The sequence below is a fragment of the Malus domestica genome, chromosome 14 (genome assembly GCF_042453785.1).
Source record: "Malus domestica chromosome 14, GDT2T_hap1".
Classification (NCBI taxonomy): Eukaryota; Viridiplantae; Streptophyta; class Magnoliopsida; order Rosales; family Rosaceae; genus Malus; species Malus domestica.
In genome coordinates this window covers 400,510-422,848 of record NC_091674.1, presented here as the reverse complement: position 1 = coordinate 422,848, position 22,339 = coordinate 400,510, and the positions used below count along the sequence as shown (strand labels likewise).

Below are 22,339 nucleotides of genomic sequence, written 5' to 3'. Positions count from 1 at the left end.
TATGTGAGTTATAAGCTAGTTTGTTAGAACTATATATTCATTTTTTTTTGTACTTAGAATTCTTCTTCTCGTAATTTTGAATAATTTAGAAAATCGTATAAAACATGAAGAATAATGGCAATGGTTAACAATTGCATATATAAAATTAAAGTTAGGTAGCAGCTGAATAAACTATTTCTGGCTTTAGACTTTACCCAAGAGAAAAGGATATTGTTTATTACGTAATCATGTTTGAAAACTAAACTGCTTAGATAATGATAAGACGATATCGATCAGTCGAGATTATAAAAGTTCATTAGTCATCCATATAAAAGTTCATTAGTCATCCATGTGATGCATGGGATGGAATCCATCATCCACCATTGGCCTTTACATGAAGATAACGAAAAGGAAATTGGGTGTGTTACTTTTTAATATAAATTTCTTTTCAACCACACTAATACAAGAAAAGTTAACAACAGTTACCAAAATTAGTAGTTATTTTATTGTTGGTGCAAGTGCAATAACGAGGTTGCGAATGAAAATAATTGGTGAAAAGTGACCACACCACAATGTGACTAGTACATTATAATTTGTTTTTTTTTTTTAACTTTTTGCTATTTTTTTCTCGTTGATAACAACGTTGTTACCAAGCACTCAAGCAGCAACAACTAAATAACTACTCATCTTTGTTATTGTTCACTTTTCTTGTAGTGCAAAGAGGTTCAAGATGGCGGAAAAGAAGTGAGAAATGAGAACTTTTATATATCTTCTACAAATACAAATAATATGTGTGTAGCCAAACTAATACAAAGTTGGGAATCTACTATACAAAGAAAGGATTCGGAATCTAAATATACAAGCATCGATCGCATGCATGCAACGCGCAATTATTGACCTTATACGCTTAGAAGAAAGATTATATATATCTTGTACAATTACATTGCAAAAGCAAACTCACGCAGTACCGTACCGTACTAAAAACTTTCATTTCATCGAGTGGGCGCCGGCTGTTCATAAACCATTATAGTAACCACCATATGTGACATGAGCTCTAGGGAGGGGTACTCCTCTAGCTGCTGAAAATGCTTCATTCAATTTGGTTGGACGTTCCATAGCCTGATTAAACCTCTGCAAACATCCAAAAATTAACAAAAGTGGGATTAAATTATTATTGGTTCAACTCTAGTACAATTGACAATCCTAAAATGGGGCAAATAAACCTACAACAATGCATTTTGACGCCACACGGAAGATATTATTGTGCATGGTTGAAACATCATGTTGGGTTCGGTAATTTGTAACCAGTCACCATCTTGTTTATATTATATAACTCAGGTCAAGTTTAATGTTTAATGACTAACTGGACATGTTAACGTGTATTAGAAAACTAATCAGATTTGATAAAGAAAATTAATCAAACAAATTTTAATAAGACAATGTTTTGGACGAGTGCCAATTTTTAATTAACTAAAAAGAAAGAGAAAAAGAAAACAAATTAAGAAATTAAAATAGCACTTATGTAATTAATTGGACTAATTATGTAGCTAAGAGCTAGAAGAAAAATTAAATTTGCTAACCTTGTTGTCATCAGTATAGATCTGGAAGCGATTCTGGTTGTGCTGATACTGTTTGTTCCTCTGATGGGCACCGAAAAAGATAATACAAATGGTAGCAGCAGCAAAACCAAAAGAGCAAATCGCACCGATTCCTGTAAAACTCAGCTTCCAGATGTTGTTGCTGTTGTTGTTGTTGTTGCTGTTATTGATCTCTTTGGTATCTTCTGATGACTCCAACAAGCTGTTTTGGTCAACAACTTTCGTCCTTGGAGAGGTGATTTCTTGACCTAAATTTTCATCAAACTGAAACTTATCAGTTTGTTGATGCATAAACTTGGGTGATTTGCAGGTGGGAGACTTTGGGGAGTCCAATATTTTCATGTCGGCAAATTCATTTTCCCAAGTTTTCTTGAAGTAAACTTGGGACAGTTGTGTGTCTTGATCCACTTGGGAGACTTTGATTACTTGTTTTTCTTCTTGTTCTTCTTGTGGGAGTGATGAGGCCTTGCAAAAGCTTGGAGGTAGTTCCAGTTGAATTGGAACAGGAACAAGCCTTGAATCAATCCCAGCTGGCGACGCCGATGGCGGTGGTGTTGGCGGTTGTGGTGGTGGTGTCTCGTGAATGACTTTTGACCTAGAACTGGGTGATGGGATTATGAAGTAGTTCATGTTGAAAACACTTTTTGAATTATCAGAAGAGTTGTATCGCTTGCTTGAGAAAATCCTCTTGTCCGCACTCTCTTCATGGAAATCAAGAAACGCATCGTCAGGGAGGTATTCCCACTCATCAAGATCCATCTCGTTTCCAAACAAGAACAAAAAAAGAAATATTTTGTGATCAATGAATTTAGACGATCAAAAAAGGAGAAGGGTGTTTCATCTATATAAAATAAAATCGGGAAATATTTTTCAAAGTTGGGTACTGGTAATGTTGAATAATAATTGAATCAAAGAAGGTGGCTTTCATGGAGTTTTGTGGGGAGATTCTAACTGTACATGGGATGGATTGTGTCTTGTTGCCCTTGGAGTGAAAGATTCATCCACCATTCAGCAAGCAAGATATCTAACACGGTTTGAATGAAGGGCGTGCTTATCCTTTCTAATAGTGACAAAGAGAAGGATGCATGGTGCTCCTAAAGGGGACCCACCAGAGAGAGAAAGCAAGGTTTGCCTTGCCAGATGGGTTCGGTTTATATTTCTTTTCAATTGTTAATGGCTTTATTTTAAGTGTAAAGTTTGATTACTATTGTGTAACTTGGGTTAGAGGTTAATTAATGTTCAAGGACCAAAGGTTCTTTCTTTTGATCCTCCCTCCATGTGAAAGTTGCACACTTTCTGCTCAAGAGAAAGGAAATTAGAACTGTCGGTTGCTTGTTTGAGTTTGCTTTGGATGACAATGATGCAAAAGCAAAAAGTTAAAAAACACCAAGCAAAGGGAGGGCCGTACAACTGTCCATCTGATGGAATCTTTATTATTGGTTTCTTTTCTTTCTTAAGAAATGTTGAGGAGACTCTTTCAAAGTGAAATTGTTTTTGAATCAATGAAGAACGATCGAGTTTTACCATGTTCAGAATCTTCTTCTGGCTAGGTGTGGTGGGTTAACTTGTCGGCACGGTAAGCATGCTTCATGTGATGACGGTAATTCTTATTTACACTTCTGAATTGTTTTAGAGTTGTGGTTGATATTGCTCATGTAAACCGGAGAATACTATTCGATATTATTCACACGATGCAAGGCCTCAAATTTCTTATTGTACCAATTAGGATTAGGTTAAGAGCTTTAATCGAAGAATGCGAGACTTGGCGACGTTTCCGTTGAGAATGATTCTGAATATGTCGAAGAATTTGAATATTATCATAATTTTACAACTCAACAGACTTGGGCATTAAGGAAATTTGTTCTTACAAATACAAGAGGATTTGCAATGAGAAAAACCCCCTTCAACCCAACAAATAACTCAAATTCTCAACGTGAAAACCCTTGCTCTACACTAAACCCTTCTCACACCTCAGTCAACTCATTTTCAGTTTGGATGAGTAAACAACAATGGTGCTGTAGAATCAAGCAACATAGGAGCACATTCAGTTTGGATAAGTAAACAATACTACTTCTGGATTGGTTGATTATCTTCCAAGTCTTGGTTGACGAAGAATTCTTAATTTCGCCCAAAGAAGTCACTTCATTAGCTTCCCATTGAAGTGGAGTGCTCTATGACTGGTTAATCTTATGTGCATTTGCAGTTCGACATTCACACGACTTAACCACATTCACCATTAAAACGCTTCTCCCCTTTGATTACCTTTGTCGTTACAGCTTGATATCAGTTCAACGCACGCTGAACTCGATGCAGACAATCTTGACCTTCATAGTTAATTAGACAACCTAGCCACCTTCTGGTTCTAGAACAAGGCTAAGACGCGTTCCTTCCTCAACCGTAGTTGCTCAAGTGCATAAGTCAACAACAAATCCGACACCACTACCACACTATTCTACTCGTCCAACCGAGCTCGGTTGCGAATTGGCACGCCGGCACTCACCAAAAAGACATTAGGTCATAGTTAACAGCTGCAAACGTAACGTCGTGGCGGAGACGGTCAATGATGAAGCAGAGTTCTGTGTGGGCAAGTCGTTCGATATGGAATGTGATGTTTAACCAACACGTCGTGGATTACATTAGGCAAATTAAGAATGCCCAAAAAATGCAGAGCTCCTTACTCAACAAGCACTCAATATGCCCAACTATTATCTGGAACATGATAATTAGTGAAAGCAAGATTATGGTCATGAACAATGAAACTTGTATAACCCCATACAGGTTCCGTCAGATGACGATTAATTTACAAACAGAAAGCTATTCTCAAATTTACAATGCTTGTTTGTTTTCACCAAAAAAAACTCAACTCAAAGGAGGACAGCTTCAGCTATCATCACTACCAGTAAAAATAAGAGGAAAAGAAAGAGAGAGGACTACCTGCCCCGAGAGCATCACAGCAGATTATGATCGATGATACACGTTAGTTGGAGATTTATACGCAAGTTTGTCTTGTGCAAGATTTTAAGTACTGCATTTAAGATGACATGACAATGACGATGATCGAGCAGATGAAGATTCGCCCAAGGAGACAGAAGTTAGGGAAGAAGCCCAAACCCTGGCGTTCTTTGCTCCCTCGTGGAAGTTCCTCGTCTTGCATAATCTCAGCTTGGTCCAAATCCTCCTAACGTCAACCATGGGGAGGATACGCCCCATAATTTGACTCGTCTCCCCAAATATTCCCAAGTTAAAATGGGGAACGTATAGGACCCAGAAAGCTTGGAGGCGAGTCAATACCTTTGGGAATGTATACAGAATCACCCTCAAACAGAGAAACAATATGGCAAAAGCTAAGTAGGGTTCCCTCCTTGATATCTCCCTGAGTGACATGTTACTCATTGACTGGATTAAAGATTTTTCACGAATGTTTAAGCTGACTATTTGATCGCCATCAAAATATTGAACTGGTTTAAGTCCTGAAAGACACAAGGCATCAAGAACACATGCGGTAACAAATAGTGCAAAAAGTGGAAGAAGGAAAAGAATACAATAGGTAAGCTTCCTACTGCACGTGCATAAATATTATTCAATTTAAGAAAATTTTACCTGTGGTTTTCTGGTAAAACTGTGCAAGCAAGGAGAGACTTTTTGGACCATGATAACGCACCCTTGATGTCTGATTGACTATTAAAATCGAAGGGAAGCTATGTATTCCATATCTTGAGAACACACTGCAATACAACACAGCAAAGGCAGGTAAGGCAGCATGACGATGTAGCTAATGTTTTCAAAGAACAGATAATATTGTAACTTTCTTGCATCCCATAAATATCTTACGGTAAATATCTCCTCCATTGCTGGAAGCGGTATAGTAATAACTATAAGAAAATGAACAAATTGCCTTCCAAGGCCATGGATATTATGCAGTTTAAACTAGAACAAATCTGTAGAATTTTCTTTGACAATTAGATTACAAAACATTATGAATGCACAGATTTTTTTTAAGAAACAAACAAAATACTCAGTAAATTTACACAGTTACACTTATATTTTCTTTTTCCTGAAATGAATGTTTGGCCTACAACATTAATAATTTAGCTTACCACATATACAAATGCAATCTTACACGAAAATTAGATAGAGGACAAAAGTACACCAAGTTAAGCTTACCTTGGCAGGGCTGAAGATTGCTCAATGGCCAAATGTTGTACTTGAGGGAACATGAAGCTGAGCTTTTCAAATGTAGGATACATTATGCGTGAAAATGGGCACCAGGAAGCATAAAAGAGCACTGCTGCATAATCAGTCCTCTGTTGCGATGCCAAAGCTCTGTCTAGGAAGTTTCCATCCACCTGCAGAAATAAAAATAATAAGCAACAACATTCAGAAGTCTCCATTTTTTACAAGGAACAAGAATGTCATGCTGTTGTATTCTTTCAAAACAATGACATACTACCATCAACTGATTATTATACAACAACAACAACAACAACAACAAAGCCTTTTCCCACTAAGTGGGGTCGGCTATATGAATCCTAGAACGCCATTGCGCTCGGTTTTGTGTCATGTCCTCCGTTAGATCCAAGTACTCTAAGTCTTTTCTTAGAGTCTCTTCCAAAGTTTTCCTAGGTCTTCCTCTACCCCTTCGGCCCTGAACCTCTGTCCCGTAGTCACATCTTCGAACCGGAGCGTCAGTCGGCCTTCTTTGCACATGTCCAAATCACCGGAGCCGATTTTCTCTCATCTTTCCTACAATTTCGGCTACTCCTACTTTACCTTGGATATCCTCATTCCCAATCTTATCCTTTCTCGTGTGCCCACACATCCCACGAAGCATCCTCATCTCCGCTACACCCATTTTGTGTACGTGTTGATGCTTCACCGCCCAACATTCTGTGCCATACAACATCGATGGCCTTATTGCCGTCCTATAAAATTTTCCCTTGAGCTTCAGTGGCCTACGACGGTCACACAACACGCCGGATGCGCTCTTACACTTCATCCATCCAGCTCGTATTCTATGGTTGAGATCTCCATCTAATTCTCCGTTCTCTTGCAAGATAGATCCTAGGTAGCGAAAACGGTCGCTTTTTGTGATCTTCGCTAGATTGCTCCGGTCATTAGTGTGGATAAGTATATAAATGGATAGAGATAGGAAAGCAAACACAAGATGTACGTGGTTCACCCAGATTGGCTACGTCCACGGAATAGAAGAGTTCTCATTAATTGTGAAGGGTTTACACAAGTACATAGGTTCAAGCTCTCCTTTAGTGAGTACAAGTGAATGATTTAGTACAAATGACATTAGGATATATTGTGGGAGAATGATCTCGTAATCACGAAACTTCTAAGTATCGGAGTGTGGTGTCGTCTTGACTTGCCTTAATAGTCTCATAGGTAGATGTGGCATCTTCTCTGGAAGTACTTTTCCTCCATCCAGGGGTGGTATCTTTAACTGGTGGAGATGCACAAGGTAATGTATCAATTTCACTTGAAGCTTACTTGTAGTTTCAGGCTTGGTCAAGCGCGATACAAACCATGTAGTAGGAGTCCCCCAAGTCGCCGAGCTAGGGGGTCTGCTGAAAGAGGTGACAGACAAGGTAAGCAATCAGAGCTCCGACTGATTGTTCACCTTCTCCCCATCTTGCAACAGCATGAAGGATAAAGAGAAGAAAAATGAGAAGAGATGATATGAGATACTTTTGCTTTTGAAGAAGTAACTTTCCACAGGCTTATTCTTGAACTGAGCTGGAGGGTTTTCTGGTTTCCTCCAGAGTATAAGGCCGACTGAAGAATTTGAGGGTCAAAACAAGTCCATCAAATCTAGAGTACGTTCCACCCTGCTGATATGGGATACTTTTGCTTTTGACAGAGTAATGGATGTATCGGCACGTGTGCTGTTACACTTGTCTCCACATGCTTCCTTGTATCCTTCGCACTTGCCCTATCTGTTCCTCAAGCAGATGCGGAATCTTCCCTGGAAACATAAGATGTTGAAGATGAGTACTCGAGAGCAATGCCAGGTAAGTAATCAGGTAAGGGGTTCCAGGCAGTCAGTTCCTGGCTGGAAGCTTGATTCCAAGTGCTGACTGATTGCTCTCTTTCTCCTTGTCTTGCAGGTAAAAACAAGGCCAAAGGAAAAGACAGGGAAAAAGCATGATATGGGATACTCTTGCTTTTAACCCTGATGATATGAGATATTCTTGCTCTAGTATAGCTTGTTTGCAGAGGTATTATCAGGGGGAAAGAAAACTGAATATTTCGAAAGGCTTCGTTGGGAGTGCCCTCTCAGATATGATGAAGGGTTGAGCATTTTTGCAGGTCTGCCTGTCCGTTGGGGATGGAGGTCGACATATATAGGAGTCTCCCTAACAACAAGTAGTAATGCTATTCCTTTACCCTGCTTGGTCATAGCACGGTAGTGGGAGCTGTCAGTTTCACATGTTTTAACTCTGTCAGAGCACTTTGAAAAAGTGGTCTGTGGTATCTGGCTCTCGAGATTCGGAGAACGATGCCTCTTCGATTTTTGAGAAAGCAATCATGCTGGGGGTCTGGCTCTCGAGATTCGGAGAGCAGTGTCTCTTCGATTTTTGAGGAAGTAATCATGTTGGGAGTCTGGCTCTCGAGATTCGGATGGCGGTGCCTCTTCGATTTTGGAGCAAGCAATCTTGTTGGGAGTGTTGTCTCGAATGTGAGTAAAGGTTGGGCATGTTTGCTAGTCTACCTTGCCACGAAGCACAAAGGTTGACACACAGGGACTTTCCAATTATCCAGCAATGGTACTGTTCCTTTACCCTCTCTTCGATTTTGAGAAAGTAGTCATGTTGGGAGTCTGGCTCTCGAGATTCGGAGGACGGTGCCTCTTCGATTTTGGAGCAAGCAATCTTGTTGGGAGTGTTTTCTCGAATGTGAGTAAAAGTTGGGCATGTTTGCTAGTCTACCTTGCCACGAAGCAGAGAGGTTGACACACAGAGACTTTCCAATTATCCAGCAGTGGTACTGTTCCTTTACCCTTGTGGGTAATAATATGGTAGCTAGACCTTCAAAATTTATGTGTCTAAACTTTGTTAGTGCTGTTTCTTTGCTATTCTTTTACCTTTCTTGGTCAGAGCGATTTAGTGGGAGCTGCAAGCTTCACGTGCTCAACTTTGGCAGAGAACTTTGGCAAAGTTATCTGTGGTACCCATGAGCTATTGTTGCGTGTGGGAAGTGGGTAATTGAACAGTAAGATTCATGTGCTTTCTACTTCACCAGAAATCTTCGACAGAATGCCCATAATTTCTGCAAAGCTGAGTGTGCGTGTGACAGGTGCTGACAAGGCTAGAAAAGTAGGTGCCTCTTCGATTTCTGAGATCGGCCCTCGTGGTCTCTGAGCAGCCCAGCTTTTGAGAAAGCGAGCGCCTCTTCGATTGATTCAGAGAACGATGCCTCATCGATTTTTGAGAAAGCAATCATGCTGGGGGTCTGGCTCTCGAAGATTCGGGGAGCAGTGTCTCTTCGATTTTTGAGAAAGTAATCATGTTGGGAGTCTGGCTCTCGAGATTCGGAAGGCGGTGCCTCTTCGATTTTGGAGCAAGCAATCTTGTTGGGAGTGTTTTCTCGAATGTGAGTAAAGGTTGGGCATGTTTGCTAGTCTACCTTGCCACGAAGCACAGAGGTTGACACACAGGGACTTTCCAATTATCCAGCAATGGTACTGTTCCTTTACCCTCTCTTCGATTTTTAATAAAGTAGTCATGTTGGGAGTCTGGCTCTCGAGATTCGGAGGGCGGTGCCTCTTCGATTTTGGAGCAAGCAATCTTATTGGGAGTGTTTTCTCGAATGTGAGTAAAGGTTGGGCATGTTTGCTAGTCTACCTTGCCACGAAGCACAGAGGTTGACACACAGGGACTTTCCAATTATCCAGCAGTGGTACTGTTCCTTTACCCTTGTGGGTAATAATATGGTAGCTAGACCTTCAAAATTTATGGGTCTAAACTTTGTTAGTGCTGTTTCTTTGCTATTCTTTTACCCTTCTTGGTCAGAGCGATGTAGTGGGAGCTGCAAGCTTAACGTGCTCAACTTTGGCAGAGAACTTTGGCAAAGTTATCTGTGGTACCCATGAGCTATTGTTGCGTGTGGGAAGTGGGTGATTGAACAGTAAGATTCATGTGTTTTCTACTTCCCCAGAAGTCTTCGACAGAATGCCCATAATTTCCGCAAAGCTGAGTGTGCGTGTGACAGGTGCTGACAAGGCTGGAAAAGTAGGTGCCTCTTCGATTTTTGAGATCGGCCCTCGTGATCTCTGGGGAGCCCAGCTTTTGAGAAAGCGAGCGCCTCTTCGATTTCTGAGATCGGCCTTCGTGGTCTTTGAGCAGCCCAACTTTTGAGAAAGCAAACGCCTCTTCGATTTCTGAGATCAACCCTCGTGATCTCTAAGCAGCTCAGCTTTTGAGAAAGCAAACGCCTCTTCGATTTCTGAGCAGGCGCCTCTTCAATTTCTGAAGCTCCGTCGAGTGCAGATTTTTATAGGGGCTGGCATTAAATTCCAAAGCACACTTGAATCTCCACCAGTAGAAGCTTCATTCTTGCACTTCTAAGATCTTGATTTGTCCGACCTCTTCTCTCTTCAACACCTTTGAAAATGTCTGGCCCCTCCGACCGTCGTTTTGACTTGAACCTTGTTGAAGAGGCAGCCCCGCCTTCTCCAGACAACATATGGCGCCCATCCTTCGTCTCCCCTACTGGTCCTCTTACCGTTGGGGATTCCGTGATGAAGAATGATATGACCGCTGCGGTGGTGGCCAGGAACCTTCTCACTCCCAAAGATAACAGACTACTTTCCAAACGGTCTGATGAGTTAGCTGTTAAGGATTCGCTGGCTCTCAGTGTTCAGTGTGCAGGTTCTGTGTCTAATATGGCCCAACGCCTATTTGCTCGAACCCGCCAAGTTGAATCATTGGCGGCTGAAGTGATGAGACTCAAACAGGAGATTAGAGGGCTTAAGCATGAGAATAAACAGTTGCACCGGCTCGCACATGACTATGCTACAAACATGAAGAGGAAGCTTGACCAGATGAAGGAAACTGATGGTCAGGTTTTACTTGATCATCAGAGATTTGTGGGTTTGTTCCAAAGGCATTTATTGCCTTCGTCTTCTGGGGCTGTACCGCGTAATGAAGCTCCAAATGATCAACCTCTGATGCCTCCTCCTTCTAGGGTTCTGTCCAGTACTGAGGCTCCAAATGATCCCCCTCCGGTGCCTTCTCTTTCTGGGCCTCTACCGACTGCTGAGACTTCTCCTAAGCAACCTTTGTGAAGGCTCCCTCTTGTGTGTTTATTTTGACTCATGTATATGTACATATTTGTAGCTTATCGGGGATATCAATAAATAAGCTTTCCTTCATTTCAACGTATTGTGTTAAATACACCAAAGCCTTCTTCGCTAAGTTCTTTGAATTTTCTTTTGTTGAAGCTTGTATGTTGAAGCTTTCTGAGTGGAGCATGTAGGTTGGGGTAGTGTTCCCTTAATTTCCCGAGTGAGGAAAACTTCTCAGTTGGAGACTTGGAAAATCCAAGTCACTGAGTGGGATCGGCTATATGAATCTTAGAACGCCATTGTGCTCGATCCTGTGTCATGTCCTTCGTTAGATCCAAGTACTCTAAGTCTTTTCTTAGAGTCTCTTCCAAAGTTTTCCTAGGTCTTCCTCTACCCCTTCGGCCCTGAACCTCTGTCCCATAATCGCATCTTCTAATCGGAGCGTCAGTAGGCCTTCTTTGCACATGTCCAAACCACCGTAACCGATTTTCTCTCATCTTTCCTTCAATTTTGGCTACTCCTACTTTACCCCGGATATCCTCATTCCTAATCTTATCCTTTCTCGTGTGCCCACACATCCAACGAAGCATCCTCATCTCCGCTACACCCATTTTGTGTACGTGTTGATGTTTCACCGCCCAACATTCTGTGCCATACAGCATCGCCGGCCTTATTGCCGTCCTATAAAATTTTCCCTTGAGCTTCAGTGGCATACAGCGGTCACACAACACGCCGGATGCACTCTTCCACTTCATCCATCCAGCTTGTATTCTATGGTTGAGATCTCCATCTAATTCTCCGTTCTTTTGCAAGATAGATCCTAGGTAACGAAAACGGTCGCTCTTTGGTATTTCTTGATCTCCGATCCTCACCCCTAACTCGTTTTGGCCTCCATTTGCACTGAACTTGCACTCCATATATTCTGTCTTTGATCGGCTTAGGCGAAGACCTTTAGATTCCAACACTTCTCTCCAAAGGTTAAGCTTTGCATTTACCCCTTCCTGAGTTTCATCTATCAACACTATATCGTCTGCGAAAAGCATACACCAAGGAATATCATCTTGAATATGTCCTGTTAACTCATCCATTACCAACGCAAAAAGGTAAGGACTTAAGGATGAGCCTTGATGTAATCCTACAGTTATGGGAAAGCTTTCGGTTTGTCCTTCATGAGTTCTTACGGCAGTCTTTGCTCCTTCATACATATCCTTTATAGCTTGGATATATGCTACTCGTACTCCTTTCTTCTCTAAAATCCTCCAAAGAATGTCTCTTGGGACCCTATCATACGCTTTTTCCAAATCTATAAAGACCATGTGTAAATCCTTTTTCCCATCTCTATATCTTTCCATCAATCTTCGTAAGAGATAGATTGCCTCCATGGTTGAGCGCCCTGGCATGAACCCGAATTGGTTGTCCAAAACCCGTGTCTCTTGCCTCAATCTATGCTCAATGACTCTCTCCCAGAGCTTCATTGTATGACTCATTAGCTTAATACCCCTATAGTTCATGCAATTTTGTACGTCGCCCTTATTCTTGTAGATAGGCACCAAAGTGCTCGTTCGCCACTCATTTGGCATCTTCTTCGTTTTCAAAATCCTATTGAAAAGGTCAGTGAGCCATGTTATACCTGTCTCTCCCAAAAGTTTCCACACTTCGATTGGTATATCGTCTGGGCCTATTGCTTTTTTATGCTTCATCTTCTTCAAAGCTACAACCACTTCTTCCTTCCGGATTCGACGATAAAAAGAGTAGTTTCTACACTCTTCTGAGTTACTCAACTCCCCTAAAGAAGCACTCATTTCATGTCCTTCATTGAAAAGATTATGAAAATAACCTCTCCATCTGTCTTTAACCGCGTTCTCTGTAGCAAGAACCTTTCCATCCTCATCCTTGATGCACCTCACTTGGTTTAGGTCCCTTGTCTTCTTTTCCCTTGCTCTAGATAGTTTATAGATATCCAACTCTCCTTCTTTGGTATCTAGTCGTTTATACATATCGTCGTAAGCCGCTAACTTAGCTTCTCTGACAGCTTTCTTCGCCTCTTGCTTCGCTTTTCTATACCTTTCACCATTTTCATCGGTCCTCTCCTTGTATAAGGCTTTACAACATTCCTTCTTAGCCTTCACCTTCGTTTGTACCTCCTCATTCCACCACCAAGATTCCTTTTGGTGTGGGGCAAAGCCCTTGGACTCTCCTAATACCTCTTTTGCTACTTTTCGGATACAACTAGCCATGGAATCCCACATTTGGCTAGCTTCCCCCTCTCTATCCCACACACATTGGGTGATTACCTTCTCTTTGAAAATGGCTTGTTTTTCTTCTTTTAGATTCCACCATCTAGTCCTTGGGCACTTCCAAGTCTTGTTCTTTTGTCTTACTCTTTTGATATGTACATCCATCACCAACAAGCGATGTTGATTAGCCACGCTCTCTCCTGGTATAACTTTGCAATCCTTACAAGTTATACGATCCCCTTTCCTCATTAGAAGAAAATCTATTTGTGTTTTTGACGACCCACTCTTGTAGGTGATCACATGTTCTTTTCTCTTCTTAAAGAAGGTGTTGGCTAAGAAGAGATCATATGCCATTGCAAAATCCAAGATAGCTTCCCCATCCTCGTTTCTCTCCCCAAAACCATGGCCACCATGAAAACCTCCATAGTTGCCTGTCTCCCTGCCCACGTGTCCATTTAAATCTCCTCCTATAAATAACTTCTCCGTCTGAGCAATTCCTTGCACCAAGTCTCCAAGATCTTCCCAAAATTTCTCCTTCGAACTCGTATCCAACCCTACTTGAGGTGCGTACGCACTAATCACATTGATAAGTTCTTGTCCTATTACAATCTTGATTGCCATGATTCTATCTCCTACCCTCTTGACATCTACAACATCTTGTACCAAGGTCTTGTCCACGATGATGCCAACACCGTTTCTCGTTCTATTTGTGCCCGAATACCAAAGTTTAAACCCTGAGTTTTCTAGATCCTTTGCCTTACTACCAACCCACTTAGTTTCTTGTAGGCACATAATATTTATCCTTCTCCTCACCATAACTTCCACTACTTCCATAGATTTTCCCGTTAAGGTTCCTATATTCCACGTTCCTAAACGCATTTTGCTCTCTTGAACTCTACCCTTCTGTCCTAGCTTCTTCACCCTCCCCCGTCTAATAGGATCAAAGTACTTCTTTTGTGTGTCCCGGGTAAAGTTGATAGGAGCATATGCTCCCAAACAACTTTGAGTGGAGTCGTTCGAAAAGAAGTTTCTATGGCCCCCTTGCTCATTTAACACTGCATCCGGGTGCCGATGGAGATACAGCGACCCTTGCTCACTTATCACTGTGCTCGGGCCACACAGCGCGCCACTTACGGGTGACGCCCTAGCTTTAGCGCGATTTTGTTCTGGATTCATTTTCATAAGGATTCGACGTGATCATGGAGTGCCGGCTGTCGACTACCTGACGCCCTCCCCCTCCTCCTTTATCCGGGCTTGAGACCGGCCATGTAAGACATAGGCGGAGTTCATCAACTGATTATTATGACTCAATAAAATAATGTAATGGTAAAAATATGATAAAGATTGAAAAACGGATCCCCGTTGCATTTAAAAGATGGATCATTTACTGTTCAAACGGATCCCCGTTGTTTTTCCCCAAGGCACTGTATCCAAACTCTAAATTCAACTTACAAAAGCAGCAAACCTCGTTTACATCCCCTGGATCGAAAAGTAAAACATCTAACAATGAATATGCACTCCAAATTCTTAAGGTTTGCGGTTTTCATTCTAATACAGAAAACACTGTAAAGATTAATGGCACTTGCTGAGATGCATCCTTAGTCAACAACAAAATTTCTGACCATATTTCTAATAAATATTGAGTCGCTTTGGTACCTAGAATTTAGTCTTTTCCATAGATATTCAGGCACTGCTATGACCATGTGTACATAACCAGCCCCTATTTCTTCATATCACCACCACAATACTCTTTTTGGATCCCCCAAAACACTTTACTTTAGCGGAACCAGCAATCTATATCCCTATCCCTAACACCTTGTTTCAAGACTATCGTGCAGCAGTTTTCACTTAAGACTATCAACCTCTAATCAACTTTACATATTATATTTATACATCATAATCACTTTCATTGTACATAAACTTTTCAGCAATAATATAAACAATTAACAGCCAGTGTTTCACAACCTCTAAAAAATAAGATGCTCTGATAAAAGGACAACAAAGGCATTCCAAATGTACTAAAACCACTGTAAGAGAATGCACTACCCAAGTTCCTTATGTGCCACAAAATCATAAGTTACCGAGAGAGATCACCACATGACTTTAAGATTAATTTAATGTTGTAATGCTAACATTCTCACCAAATGTAGAAGCATACATGATCACAAAGTTCAACACATTAAGTTTGGTAAAATGGTCCAAACATTACGTCTAACTAAAGTAACCAACTTTCTTCTTCGCCTTTTAATTTGGGTGAACAATAAATTTAATTTTGTTTTATTTTTTTTAATGAATATACAATCTGAAAACACGAGTCCCTTATATGAAACTAGTTCTAGTTTAACCTATAGTGTGGCTGAGGATTGGTAGGTAAAAGGGGGAATGAAACAACTGCTGCATTTAATGCCAAATTAGAGAGAGTTTCGGTGCAAGGCAATAGTCTTGTTTTGATGCAACCCCAAAATGATCCTATACATACACGATGTTCATATCGTTTCTCTGTAGGATTAATCATACAATGCACCAACTTGAACCATAGCCACACACGACGACACACCCTACTTGTTGTAACTTATAACATTTGCCAAGCTTCTAGCTCCATCATGCAGCATAGCACGTTTTCCACCAAAACCCACCATTTACCTAAAACTATCTCAGCAGATTCTTCAAAGCAGCAAAACATATATGTAAGCACAAAAAATAATAGCTTACTCATACAAAGATTTACTTCATACCAAGCCTCTTCACCGGATAACGCAATACTAACACCGCACTCGTGGAGTGACTGGACAGAAACGCTATCTAATAGGCGACCTAGCACTTTGACGGAGTTATATAACTTATATTCCCTTGAAGCCAATACATATTTGTATATTTCAGTAACAAAGCTATCTCAAATGTCTATCTTAATTTTCTTTCTTTAGCTCGTTGATCACAAATTCAGAAACTTAAGGAATTTCATCATTCCAACAAAGACAAAATACATGGCATACGAAGTTTATCTGTAATCGTATTTCATCATTCTAACAAAGAAACAATGCATGGCATAACAACCATCATCTTGCAATTAAAACCTCGAAAACTGAAGAAATTGGATTCAGACATCACCAACCCATAGGAAAAAAAAGAAAAAGAGATTTACAATAATCAACAAAGTCAACAACAAAAGAAACAGTAATTTAACAAATAAATGGATAATTAACGAGTTATGTAAGAAATTGGAAGGGTAAACCGTACCTTGAGGGGTGGGTGGGGGGAGATCGAGATAGGGCATTGAGATTGAAGGCCGTATCGGAAGAAATCGGAGTCGTGAGGGCATAGAACAGAAGAAGAAGAAACTAATCCTAGAGAAGTTGTCAAGGCAGCGATATACAAAAAGATTACAGATTTATCCATAGACGATGAACAACAATAACCAGTCGAAGGTGAGAGAAGGGTAAAATTGGAAAAAATGAAAATTGGGTATGAGTTTTTATGAGAAACAAAATCTGGGGTTAGAAGAAATGCAGGAAAAGATAAGGGTGCGAAATTTTGGGGTTGGAGTTGGTGGTGGTGGTGACTGGTGTTGGAATTTTACCCGCATTCCTTCTTCTAACAAAAATATCTTGGAAAAAAAAAACCAGGGAGAGGAAAGGTAGCTCTCAAAATTGAAAATTCTCTGTATCCTCCTTCCTCCACGCGGCGGCGGCCTCGTTTGTGAATAAAAATGGTGCTCAAAATTAAAACCAGACTAGTCATATAATATATTTATAAAAAAAATACGTTAGAGTCAATTACATTTTTAATAATTAAATAGAGCCAATTAAATTATTAATATCTTGATATTTATGTTTATAATTTATTTATTTTCTCTATCTTATCAATATAAGTCTTGAATATGGAAAGTCTATGAGTTTTATTTTTTTCCTCAACAAATGATGATGTTATGTACATTACGCGAGTGAGAGAATATGCTAAATCTCACAATAAAATTAACAATAATGTGGTTCAAAGTAACTTATAATCTCCTTTTTTTAGCAACTAAAAATATAAAAAATACAAGTTTTGAAATTTCTACAAAATAAAAGTTGAAAGTTCAAGAGATATTACCGTGACACTTGGGAAAAAAACCCCTTTATTAAAATTAGTTGTAAAGAGATCTGTTATTTCTTGAAATCTATCTTCGGATTCAAAATCGTAGTGTAATTTTTAAAATTAAAAAAAAAAAATAGTTATGTGTGGAGAGTGTAATTGTATTTTCATGCATTTTTTTGGTTGCAAAGAGATACTCTTAATAATAGTAAGTAAGTACTGGTTTAGTATTGAGGTTCTTTTATAAAAAGTGGATATAAAAAAAAACTGTGCTAAAAAAAGTGTTTGGTAAACACTTTAAAATAGCTTATTTCACAGTTTTGGATGAAAAAAAAGTTGAAAACGTGAAGCAGCAAAAATAAGTTTATTCTTATAACACAATAAAATCATTTTTATTTTCGAAGAACAGCAATACCAAACCAGTGCTAAGGTCAACCTGAAATCCAATTGCGGGTAATTGAAATTGAGCCCAATACCATCTCATAAGAAAAGCCCAGCGGCCGCGTTTCTCTTCTTCTTCCTTCACTTCATACGGTGTTCTTCCGTTGTTGCTGTGCGTTGCAGACAGACAGACAGACAGACAGAGAGAAGAGAAGAGAAAGACGGAATTAGGGCTTTTGGGGAGGATGGAGTTGATAGCAGAAAAGGAGTCGAACCACAACAACAATGAGAACAACAACAACAACGTCACCAGTTACGCGCAAGCACTCTTAGACTCTCGCGATAATCATCCCAACGAATCCGATGAAGTTCGTGAACGTCATGCTCGCGACCTCAAAGCTGGCCTCCATCCTCTCAAGGTCCTCTCTCTCTCTCTCCCTCTCTCTATATATGTGTGTATGTATAGGGTTTAGATTGATTGACCAAGATTTGTTCATCTAGATAAAGTGATTTGTTCATCTAGATAAAGTTGTGGTATTTCATTAGTGAATTTCTGCTCAATGAGCTGAATTTATTATGATTAGACTGTTAATCTTCTAATTTGCGCTGAATGAGTTGGCTTGCTGCAGATTTATCTATCTTTGAGTCAGTTTATTTTGATCTCCGTCTTTTGTTCTCGTCAGTTTTGTAAACGCTACCGGGTTTCGTTGGATTCACTTTGTCTACTGTGGGTCTTTCACATGCCCAAATTGTGTTCCTCCATTTTTTGTTTGAAATGCAAGTTCCAATTGGTAATCTTTGTGTCCTTGTAGCACTTATTTTTGTTATGTTTTTATCATTAGCACAAGTTCGTATTTTGGTACACTCGCCGAACTCCAGGAATCCGGAGCCAGACATCATATGAAGACAATATAAAGAAAATAGTCGACTTCAGTACGGTATAACATCTACCTTAATTTCTGCCGGAGGTAATGTGATTGAGTCTAATTGTTTCTTTTTATTGACTTCTTGTTGCTTGGATAACATAAGGTTGAAGGTTTTTGGGTCAGTTATTGCCACCTAGCCCGACCTTCTTCTTTGCCTAGTCCAACAGACTTGCATCTTTTCAAGGATGGAATTCGCCCTCTCTGGGAGGTAAATATCTGAAACCTGACTTCCATTTTCCTCTTTCTAATCACTGGCTAGTTTTGCTTCTTATTGCTTCCCACAGAATGCAAGTGTTCAGAGATGTTGAACTTTTTAAATGACAGAACTAGTGTGAATTTTTTTGTTTTTCAGGACTCTGCTAATTGCAACGGTGGCAAATGGATAATACGATTCAAAAAGGCTGTGTCGGGCCGTTTTTGGGAGGACCTGGTAAGGATAAGAACTGGAATTTCTCTATTTGTTTTGGTCTTGTGCAATTTCCAGGCCGTACTATCAGTTGATGGTGTTATTTCATTTTTAAAATGCCAAGTTTTGAAAAAATTATCCTACTGAAAGCTTAAGTGGCTTCAGTAGGAAATTCTCACATTTTCTAAACTTTTGGAAGAGTCGTCTATTTTTCCTATACATGTTGCCTTTCTCAAGATTTATGCCTGCAATACACAGTAATCATGATTATTGGCAAATTATAGTATTCCATCTTTTGTTTTGTGTGCTACAGAATTTGTTTGAATTACCTTGTTGCATATACATTTGACATGAAGTGAAAGTTCTGTAAAAGGGAAATTGTGACTAATTTATCAAGGTTAAGGGTGTCAGTATAACTTATTATTCTGCATTGCATCTGTTTTACTATAGTTCTTTTCTTACCAACTAAAGGGATGAAAAATAGATACTAAGGCTTCGTTTGGCACACTGTATAAGGCACCGGATAGTACTAATAATACAGAATACGGTGTTTGGTGTCCGTTTGTATTAAATAGCCACCAGCTTAAATAATCCGGGTCCACCAACTTTATTAGGTATACACCCACTTGCTTATACCATCCAAAACCATGGTACAATTTAGTCGGGTTCTCTTCTTCCGCTCCAGACGCTCTCTCATTCCTCTCCAGACACACGGTCCTCTCCAGACGCTCTCTCTGCTTTGCTCTCTCCAAACGAGGCCCCCCACATACCACAGGACTACCTAAGAACTTGCTTTGTCCTCCTCGCTTCGCTCCCTGCTCCATCATCTCTCACATCCTTTCCCTTCCTCCTTGCCCTGAACCCAGAATCACAAACTAACAAGACCTCAAATTTGAGTCATCGATCGCGCCTCCATCCTCCTCCATCCTCCTGGACCTTGATTTTCGATGGCAAGGGCTTTGGGCTCCGTCCTCCTCGACCTTTTGACTTGCTTCATCTCCTTGACCTTGATTTCTCAATACCATTTGCTAGGTTCTTCTAATGCCCTCTGATTACTAACTTGAAGCCCTTAAGATCCATTCCTTGTTATTGTACATGCAATGACTCTCAGCAAATTAGCAGCATCTACGGATGCTCAGAATCCCTCTTCTCTGTGGGAGCATCTTAGCCATGCGGCCATGCCCATCTCAGTAGAAGCTCAGTAGAATCCCTTTTCCCTATTCTTATCCAGTTCAGTACCAAACACAGTATAAATAATACGGTCCTTAGTCCGATATTGCACCAAACGCCCGACTAATTTAGTTAGTACTATCCGATGGCTATTTATCCTATCCGACAAAAATAGTCATTACAATCCGAGCTGCCAAATGAAGCCTAAGGGAATACATTGGTAGTCCAGATTTATCAAAGTATTGGTGAAAACATATAGTAAAAGTTACAAAAATGCAGCTTTTGTAAAAATACATAAATTTTGAATGAAGCTTTAGGAGATGCTAATTAATGCACTGATTAAACTTGTAGGCTTTGTATATCCATAAATGTTGAGCTCAACAGGATCAAGAAGCCTACTTGGGTCAAGACCAAGAAGCTTTTGCTTTGCACATCACATAGGAGGACTAAGATTTTGGTGAATATTCATCAAATTTGTGGTCCTCTTTCACTGCTATGCTGGGAATTTTTTTTGCCTCAGCGTTGACATATACTGATACTTCTCTTTATTTCGGTGTCATATGGCCTAAATGTCAGTGATACCTTCGAAGAATATATCATCCACCCCATATAGTTGGTAGCACCCTAAAAAGTCTGAAATTGGAAAGATTGGCTTCACCTGGATATACACAACTAACTTCGAATCCATACAGGTTTTATTACCTGGTTTGCCAAAAAGAAACCATATGTTTTTCTTAGAGTTGCTTATCTTGGCTCGGACCTATTAAGGCGTTAAATTTACAGTTCTTGGTTGTGGAATATTAAATGGGAATTTAATTACGAATTACCACAATGGAGTTCACTTATTAGTCCAACTCTTACAAGTAATGCATTTTTTTTGTCCTTGTTGAGACCCTCTTTAGAATAGATGTTAGCCATGTAGTTACTTTCTGGATTAGGTAACTTAAAATACTACACTGCGTTCTCTATTCATTGGTACTTTGTCTCATTGATTTTGTTGAGTAATGAAAATCTTTCTGCAATTCAAGTGATGCTTCCAATTGTTTTTTACTGATCTAAGAAGGCATATTCTGGCAGCTTCAGGTGCGGGGTCCTGTTTGGCAGGATCCCAGATCGTAAGAACAGCATTTTACACTTTTATGGCAATGGGTTGATGCTTTCAGGTTTAGGTTTTATCTCTTGGGGGTGGTTTGTCACCCAGAACCTTAGCATTAAAGCCTAAACCCTGAATCACACATGTTGGCATTTTTCTGAAGTACACTTCCTAATCTCTGGATGCTGTCTGAATGGAGCCTATAGAAGTATATACAAATGCCTGGATGTGCTTGACATATTAGTGCACATACATGTGTTTATATGAGAGTGTTTCTGTTATGGTGTTTTACTGCTAATTTAATGTGGCTTTCTCTTATGTTTTCTAAATTGAGATATTTGGGGGTGGGGAATGGGGGTATTTGAACATAGTATATCCTCGTTAGAGGAGAGATGTGTATACTAGAACTTATTTCTGCGCCTACTTACATGTTATGCACAGGTTCTTGCCTTGGTGGGTGACCAGCTTGATTATGGAGAGAACATATGTGGTGCGGTACTAAGCATCAGATTCAATGAGGATATATTGAGTGTCTGGAACCGGAATGCTTCTGATCATCAGGTTGGTAATTTATAGCAATCTGCTGCTTGTGTGACTAGTCTTTCTGTGTGTGTGTAGTGTAATCTGTTGACCTTGCTTTTGTTGACCAGGCTGTAATGGCTTTAAGAGATGCGATCAAGCGGAACTTGAAGCTTCCACACAGCTATCTCATGGAATACAAGCCACATGATGCTTCGCTGCGCGACAATTCATCTTACAGAAACACATGGTTGAGGGGCTAGATTGATGCCACCAGATAAGAGCACTAGTTTCAGAAAAGCTTTCTGGAAGGCGATTGATGCACAAGCCACGACCAGAATCGGTAAAATTCTTGCATGGCGAAAAGGAGATGTGCAAAGTCTGGAGACATTATAATTGGTGGCAATCTGTACCTGAGTATATCTGTACCAAATTAACTTACTGATGGATTATCAAACAAATTACCGGCTTTATCAAATAGATCTTTCCAATTTGCCATTGTTGTGCGTGGTTCCTTTAATTTGTCTACGTCCAATTTATGTGAGCATTTTTGCTCCCCACAATAAACTATGGTGTATGTTTTTCATCACCTTCAAAGCTTGACATCTGTCCACTAGCATAACTATGGTTAAATATTTATTTAAAATAATAAAAAATTAAAATGCTC

General features: G+C 40.0%; 3 protein-coding genes across 3 annotated transcripts; 1 reads left to right on the top strand and 2 right to left on the bottom strand.

The window, feature by feature from the left end:
- Window positions 1–724: 724 nt before the first annotated feature.
- LOC103453885 (uncharacterized) lies at window positions 725–2,924 on the bottom strand. Its single transcript, XM_008393478.4, has 2 exons — window positions 1,560–2,924; window positions 725–1,110 (listed from the first exon to the last, which is right to left on the bottom strand). Exons 1-2 carry the CDS (start codon window positions 2,334–2,336, stop codon window positions 994–996), a joined length of 894 nt encoding a protein of 297 aa, XP_008391700.1. The 5' UTR covers window positions 2,337–2,924; the 3' UTR covers window positions 725–993.
- A 1,391-nt stretch (window positions 2,925–4,315) lies between these two features.
- LOC103453884 (5'-adenylylsulfate reductase-like 5) lies at window positions 4,316–16,863 on the bottom strand. The gene is made up of 4 exons (XM_008393477.4): window positions 16,344–16,863; window positions 5,742–5,923; window positions 5,178–5,302; window positions 4,316–5,047 (listed from the first exon to the last, which is right to left on the bottom strand). Exons 1-4 carry the CDS (start codon window positions 16,500–16,502, stop codon window positions 4,596–4,598), a joined length of 918 nt encoding a protein of 305 aa, XP_008391699.1. The 5' UTR covers window positions 16,503–16,863; the 3' UTR covers window positions 4,316–4,595.
- A 785-nt stretch (window positions 16,864–17,648) lies between these two features.
- Window positions 17,649–22,170, top strand: LOC103453883 (eukaryotic translation initiation factor NCBP-like). Its single transcript, XM_008393476.4, has 6 exons — window positions 17,649–17,977; window positions 18,401–18,496; window positions 18,588–18,692; window positions 18,837–18,914; window positions 21,595–21,714; window positions 21,804–22,170. Exons 1-6 carry the CDS (start codon window positions 17,804–17,806, stop codon window positions 21,933–21,935), a joined length of 705 nt encoding a protein of 234 aa, XP_008391698.1. The 5' UTR covers window positions 17,649–17,803; the 3' UTR covers window positions 21,936–22,170.
- The last annotated feature ends 169 nt before the right edge of the window (window positions 22,171–22,339 follow it).

Excerpts from the sequence above, each read along its gene's own strand:
- LOC103453885 (XM_008393478.4), bottom strand. The coding sequence starts at position 2,336 with ATGGATCTTGATGAGTGGGAATACCTCCCTGACGATGCGTTTCTTGAT. Across the intron at positions 1,111-1,559 it reads TCTATACTGATGACAACAAG|AGGTTTAATCAGGCTATGGA; the intron begins GTTAGCAAATTT and ends GGATGTTTGCAG.
- LOC103453884 (XM_008393477.4), bottom strand. The coding sequence starts at position 16,502 with ATGGATAAATCTGTAATCTTTTTGTATATCGCTGCCTTGACAACTTCT. Across the intron at positions 5,303-5,741 it reads CAATCTTCAGCCCTGCCAAG|TGTGTTCTCAAGATATGGAA; the intron begins GTAAGCTTAACT and ends GTTGTATTGCAG. Across the intron at positions 5,048-5,177 it reads GTTTTACCAGAAAACCACAG|GACTTAAACCAGTTCAATAT; the intron begins GTAAAATTTTCT and ends TGTGTCTTTCAG.
- LOC103453883 (XM_008393476.4), top strand. The coding sequence starts at position 17,804 with ATGGAGTTGATAGCAGAAAAGGAGTCGAACCACAACAACAATGAGAAC. Across the intron at positions 17,978-18,400 it reads CTGGCCTCCATCCTCTCAAG|CACAAGTTCGTATTTTGGTA; the intron begins GTCCTCTCTCTC and ends TTTTATCATTAG. Across the intron at positions 21,715-21,803 it reads GGAATGCTTCTGATCATCAG|GCTGTAATGGCTTTAAGAGA; the intron begins GTTGGTAATTTA and ends TTTGTTGACCAG.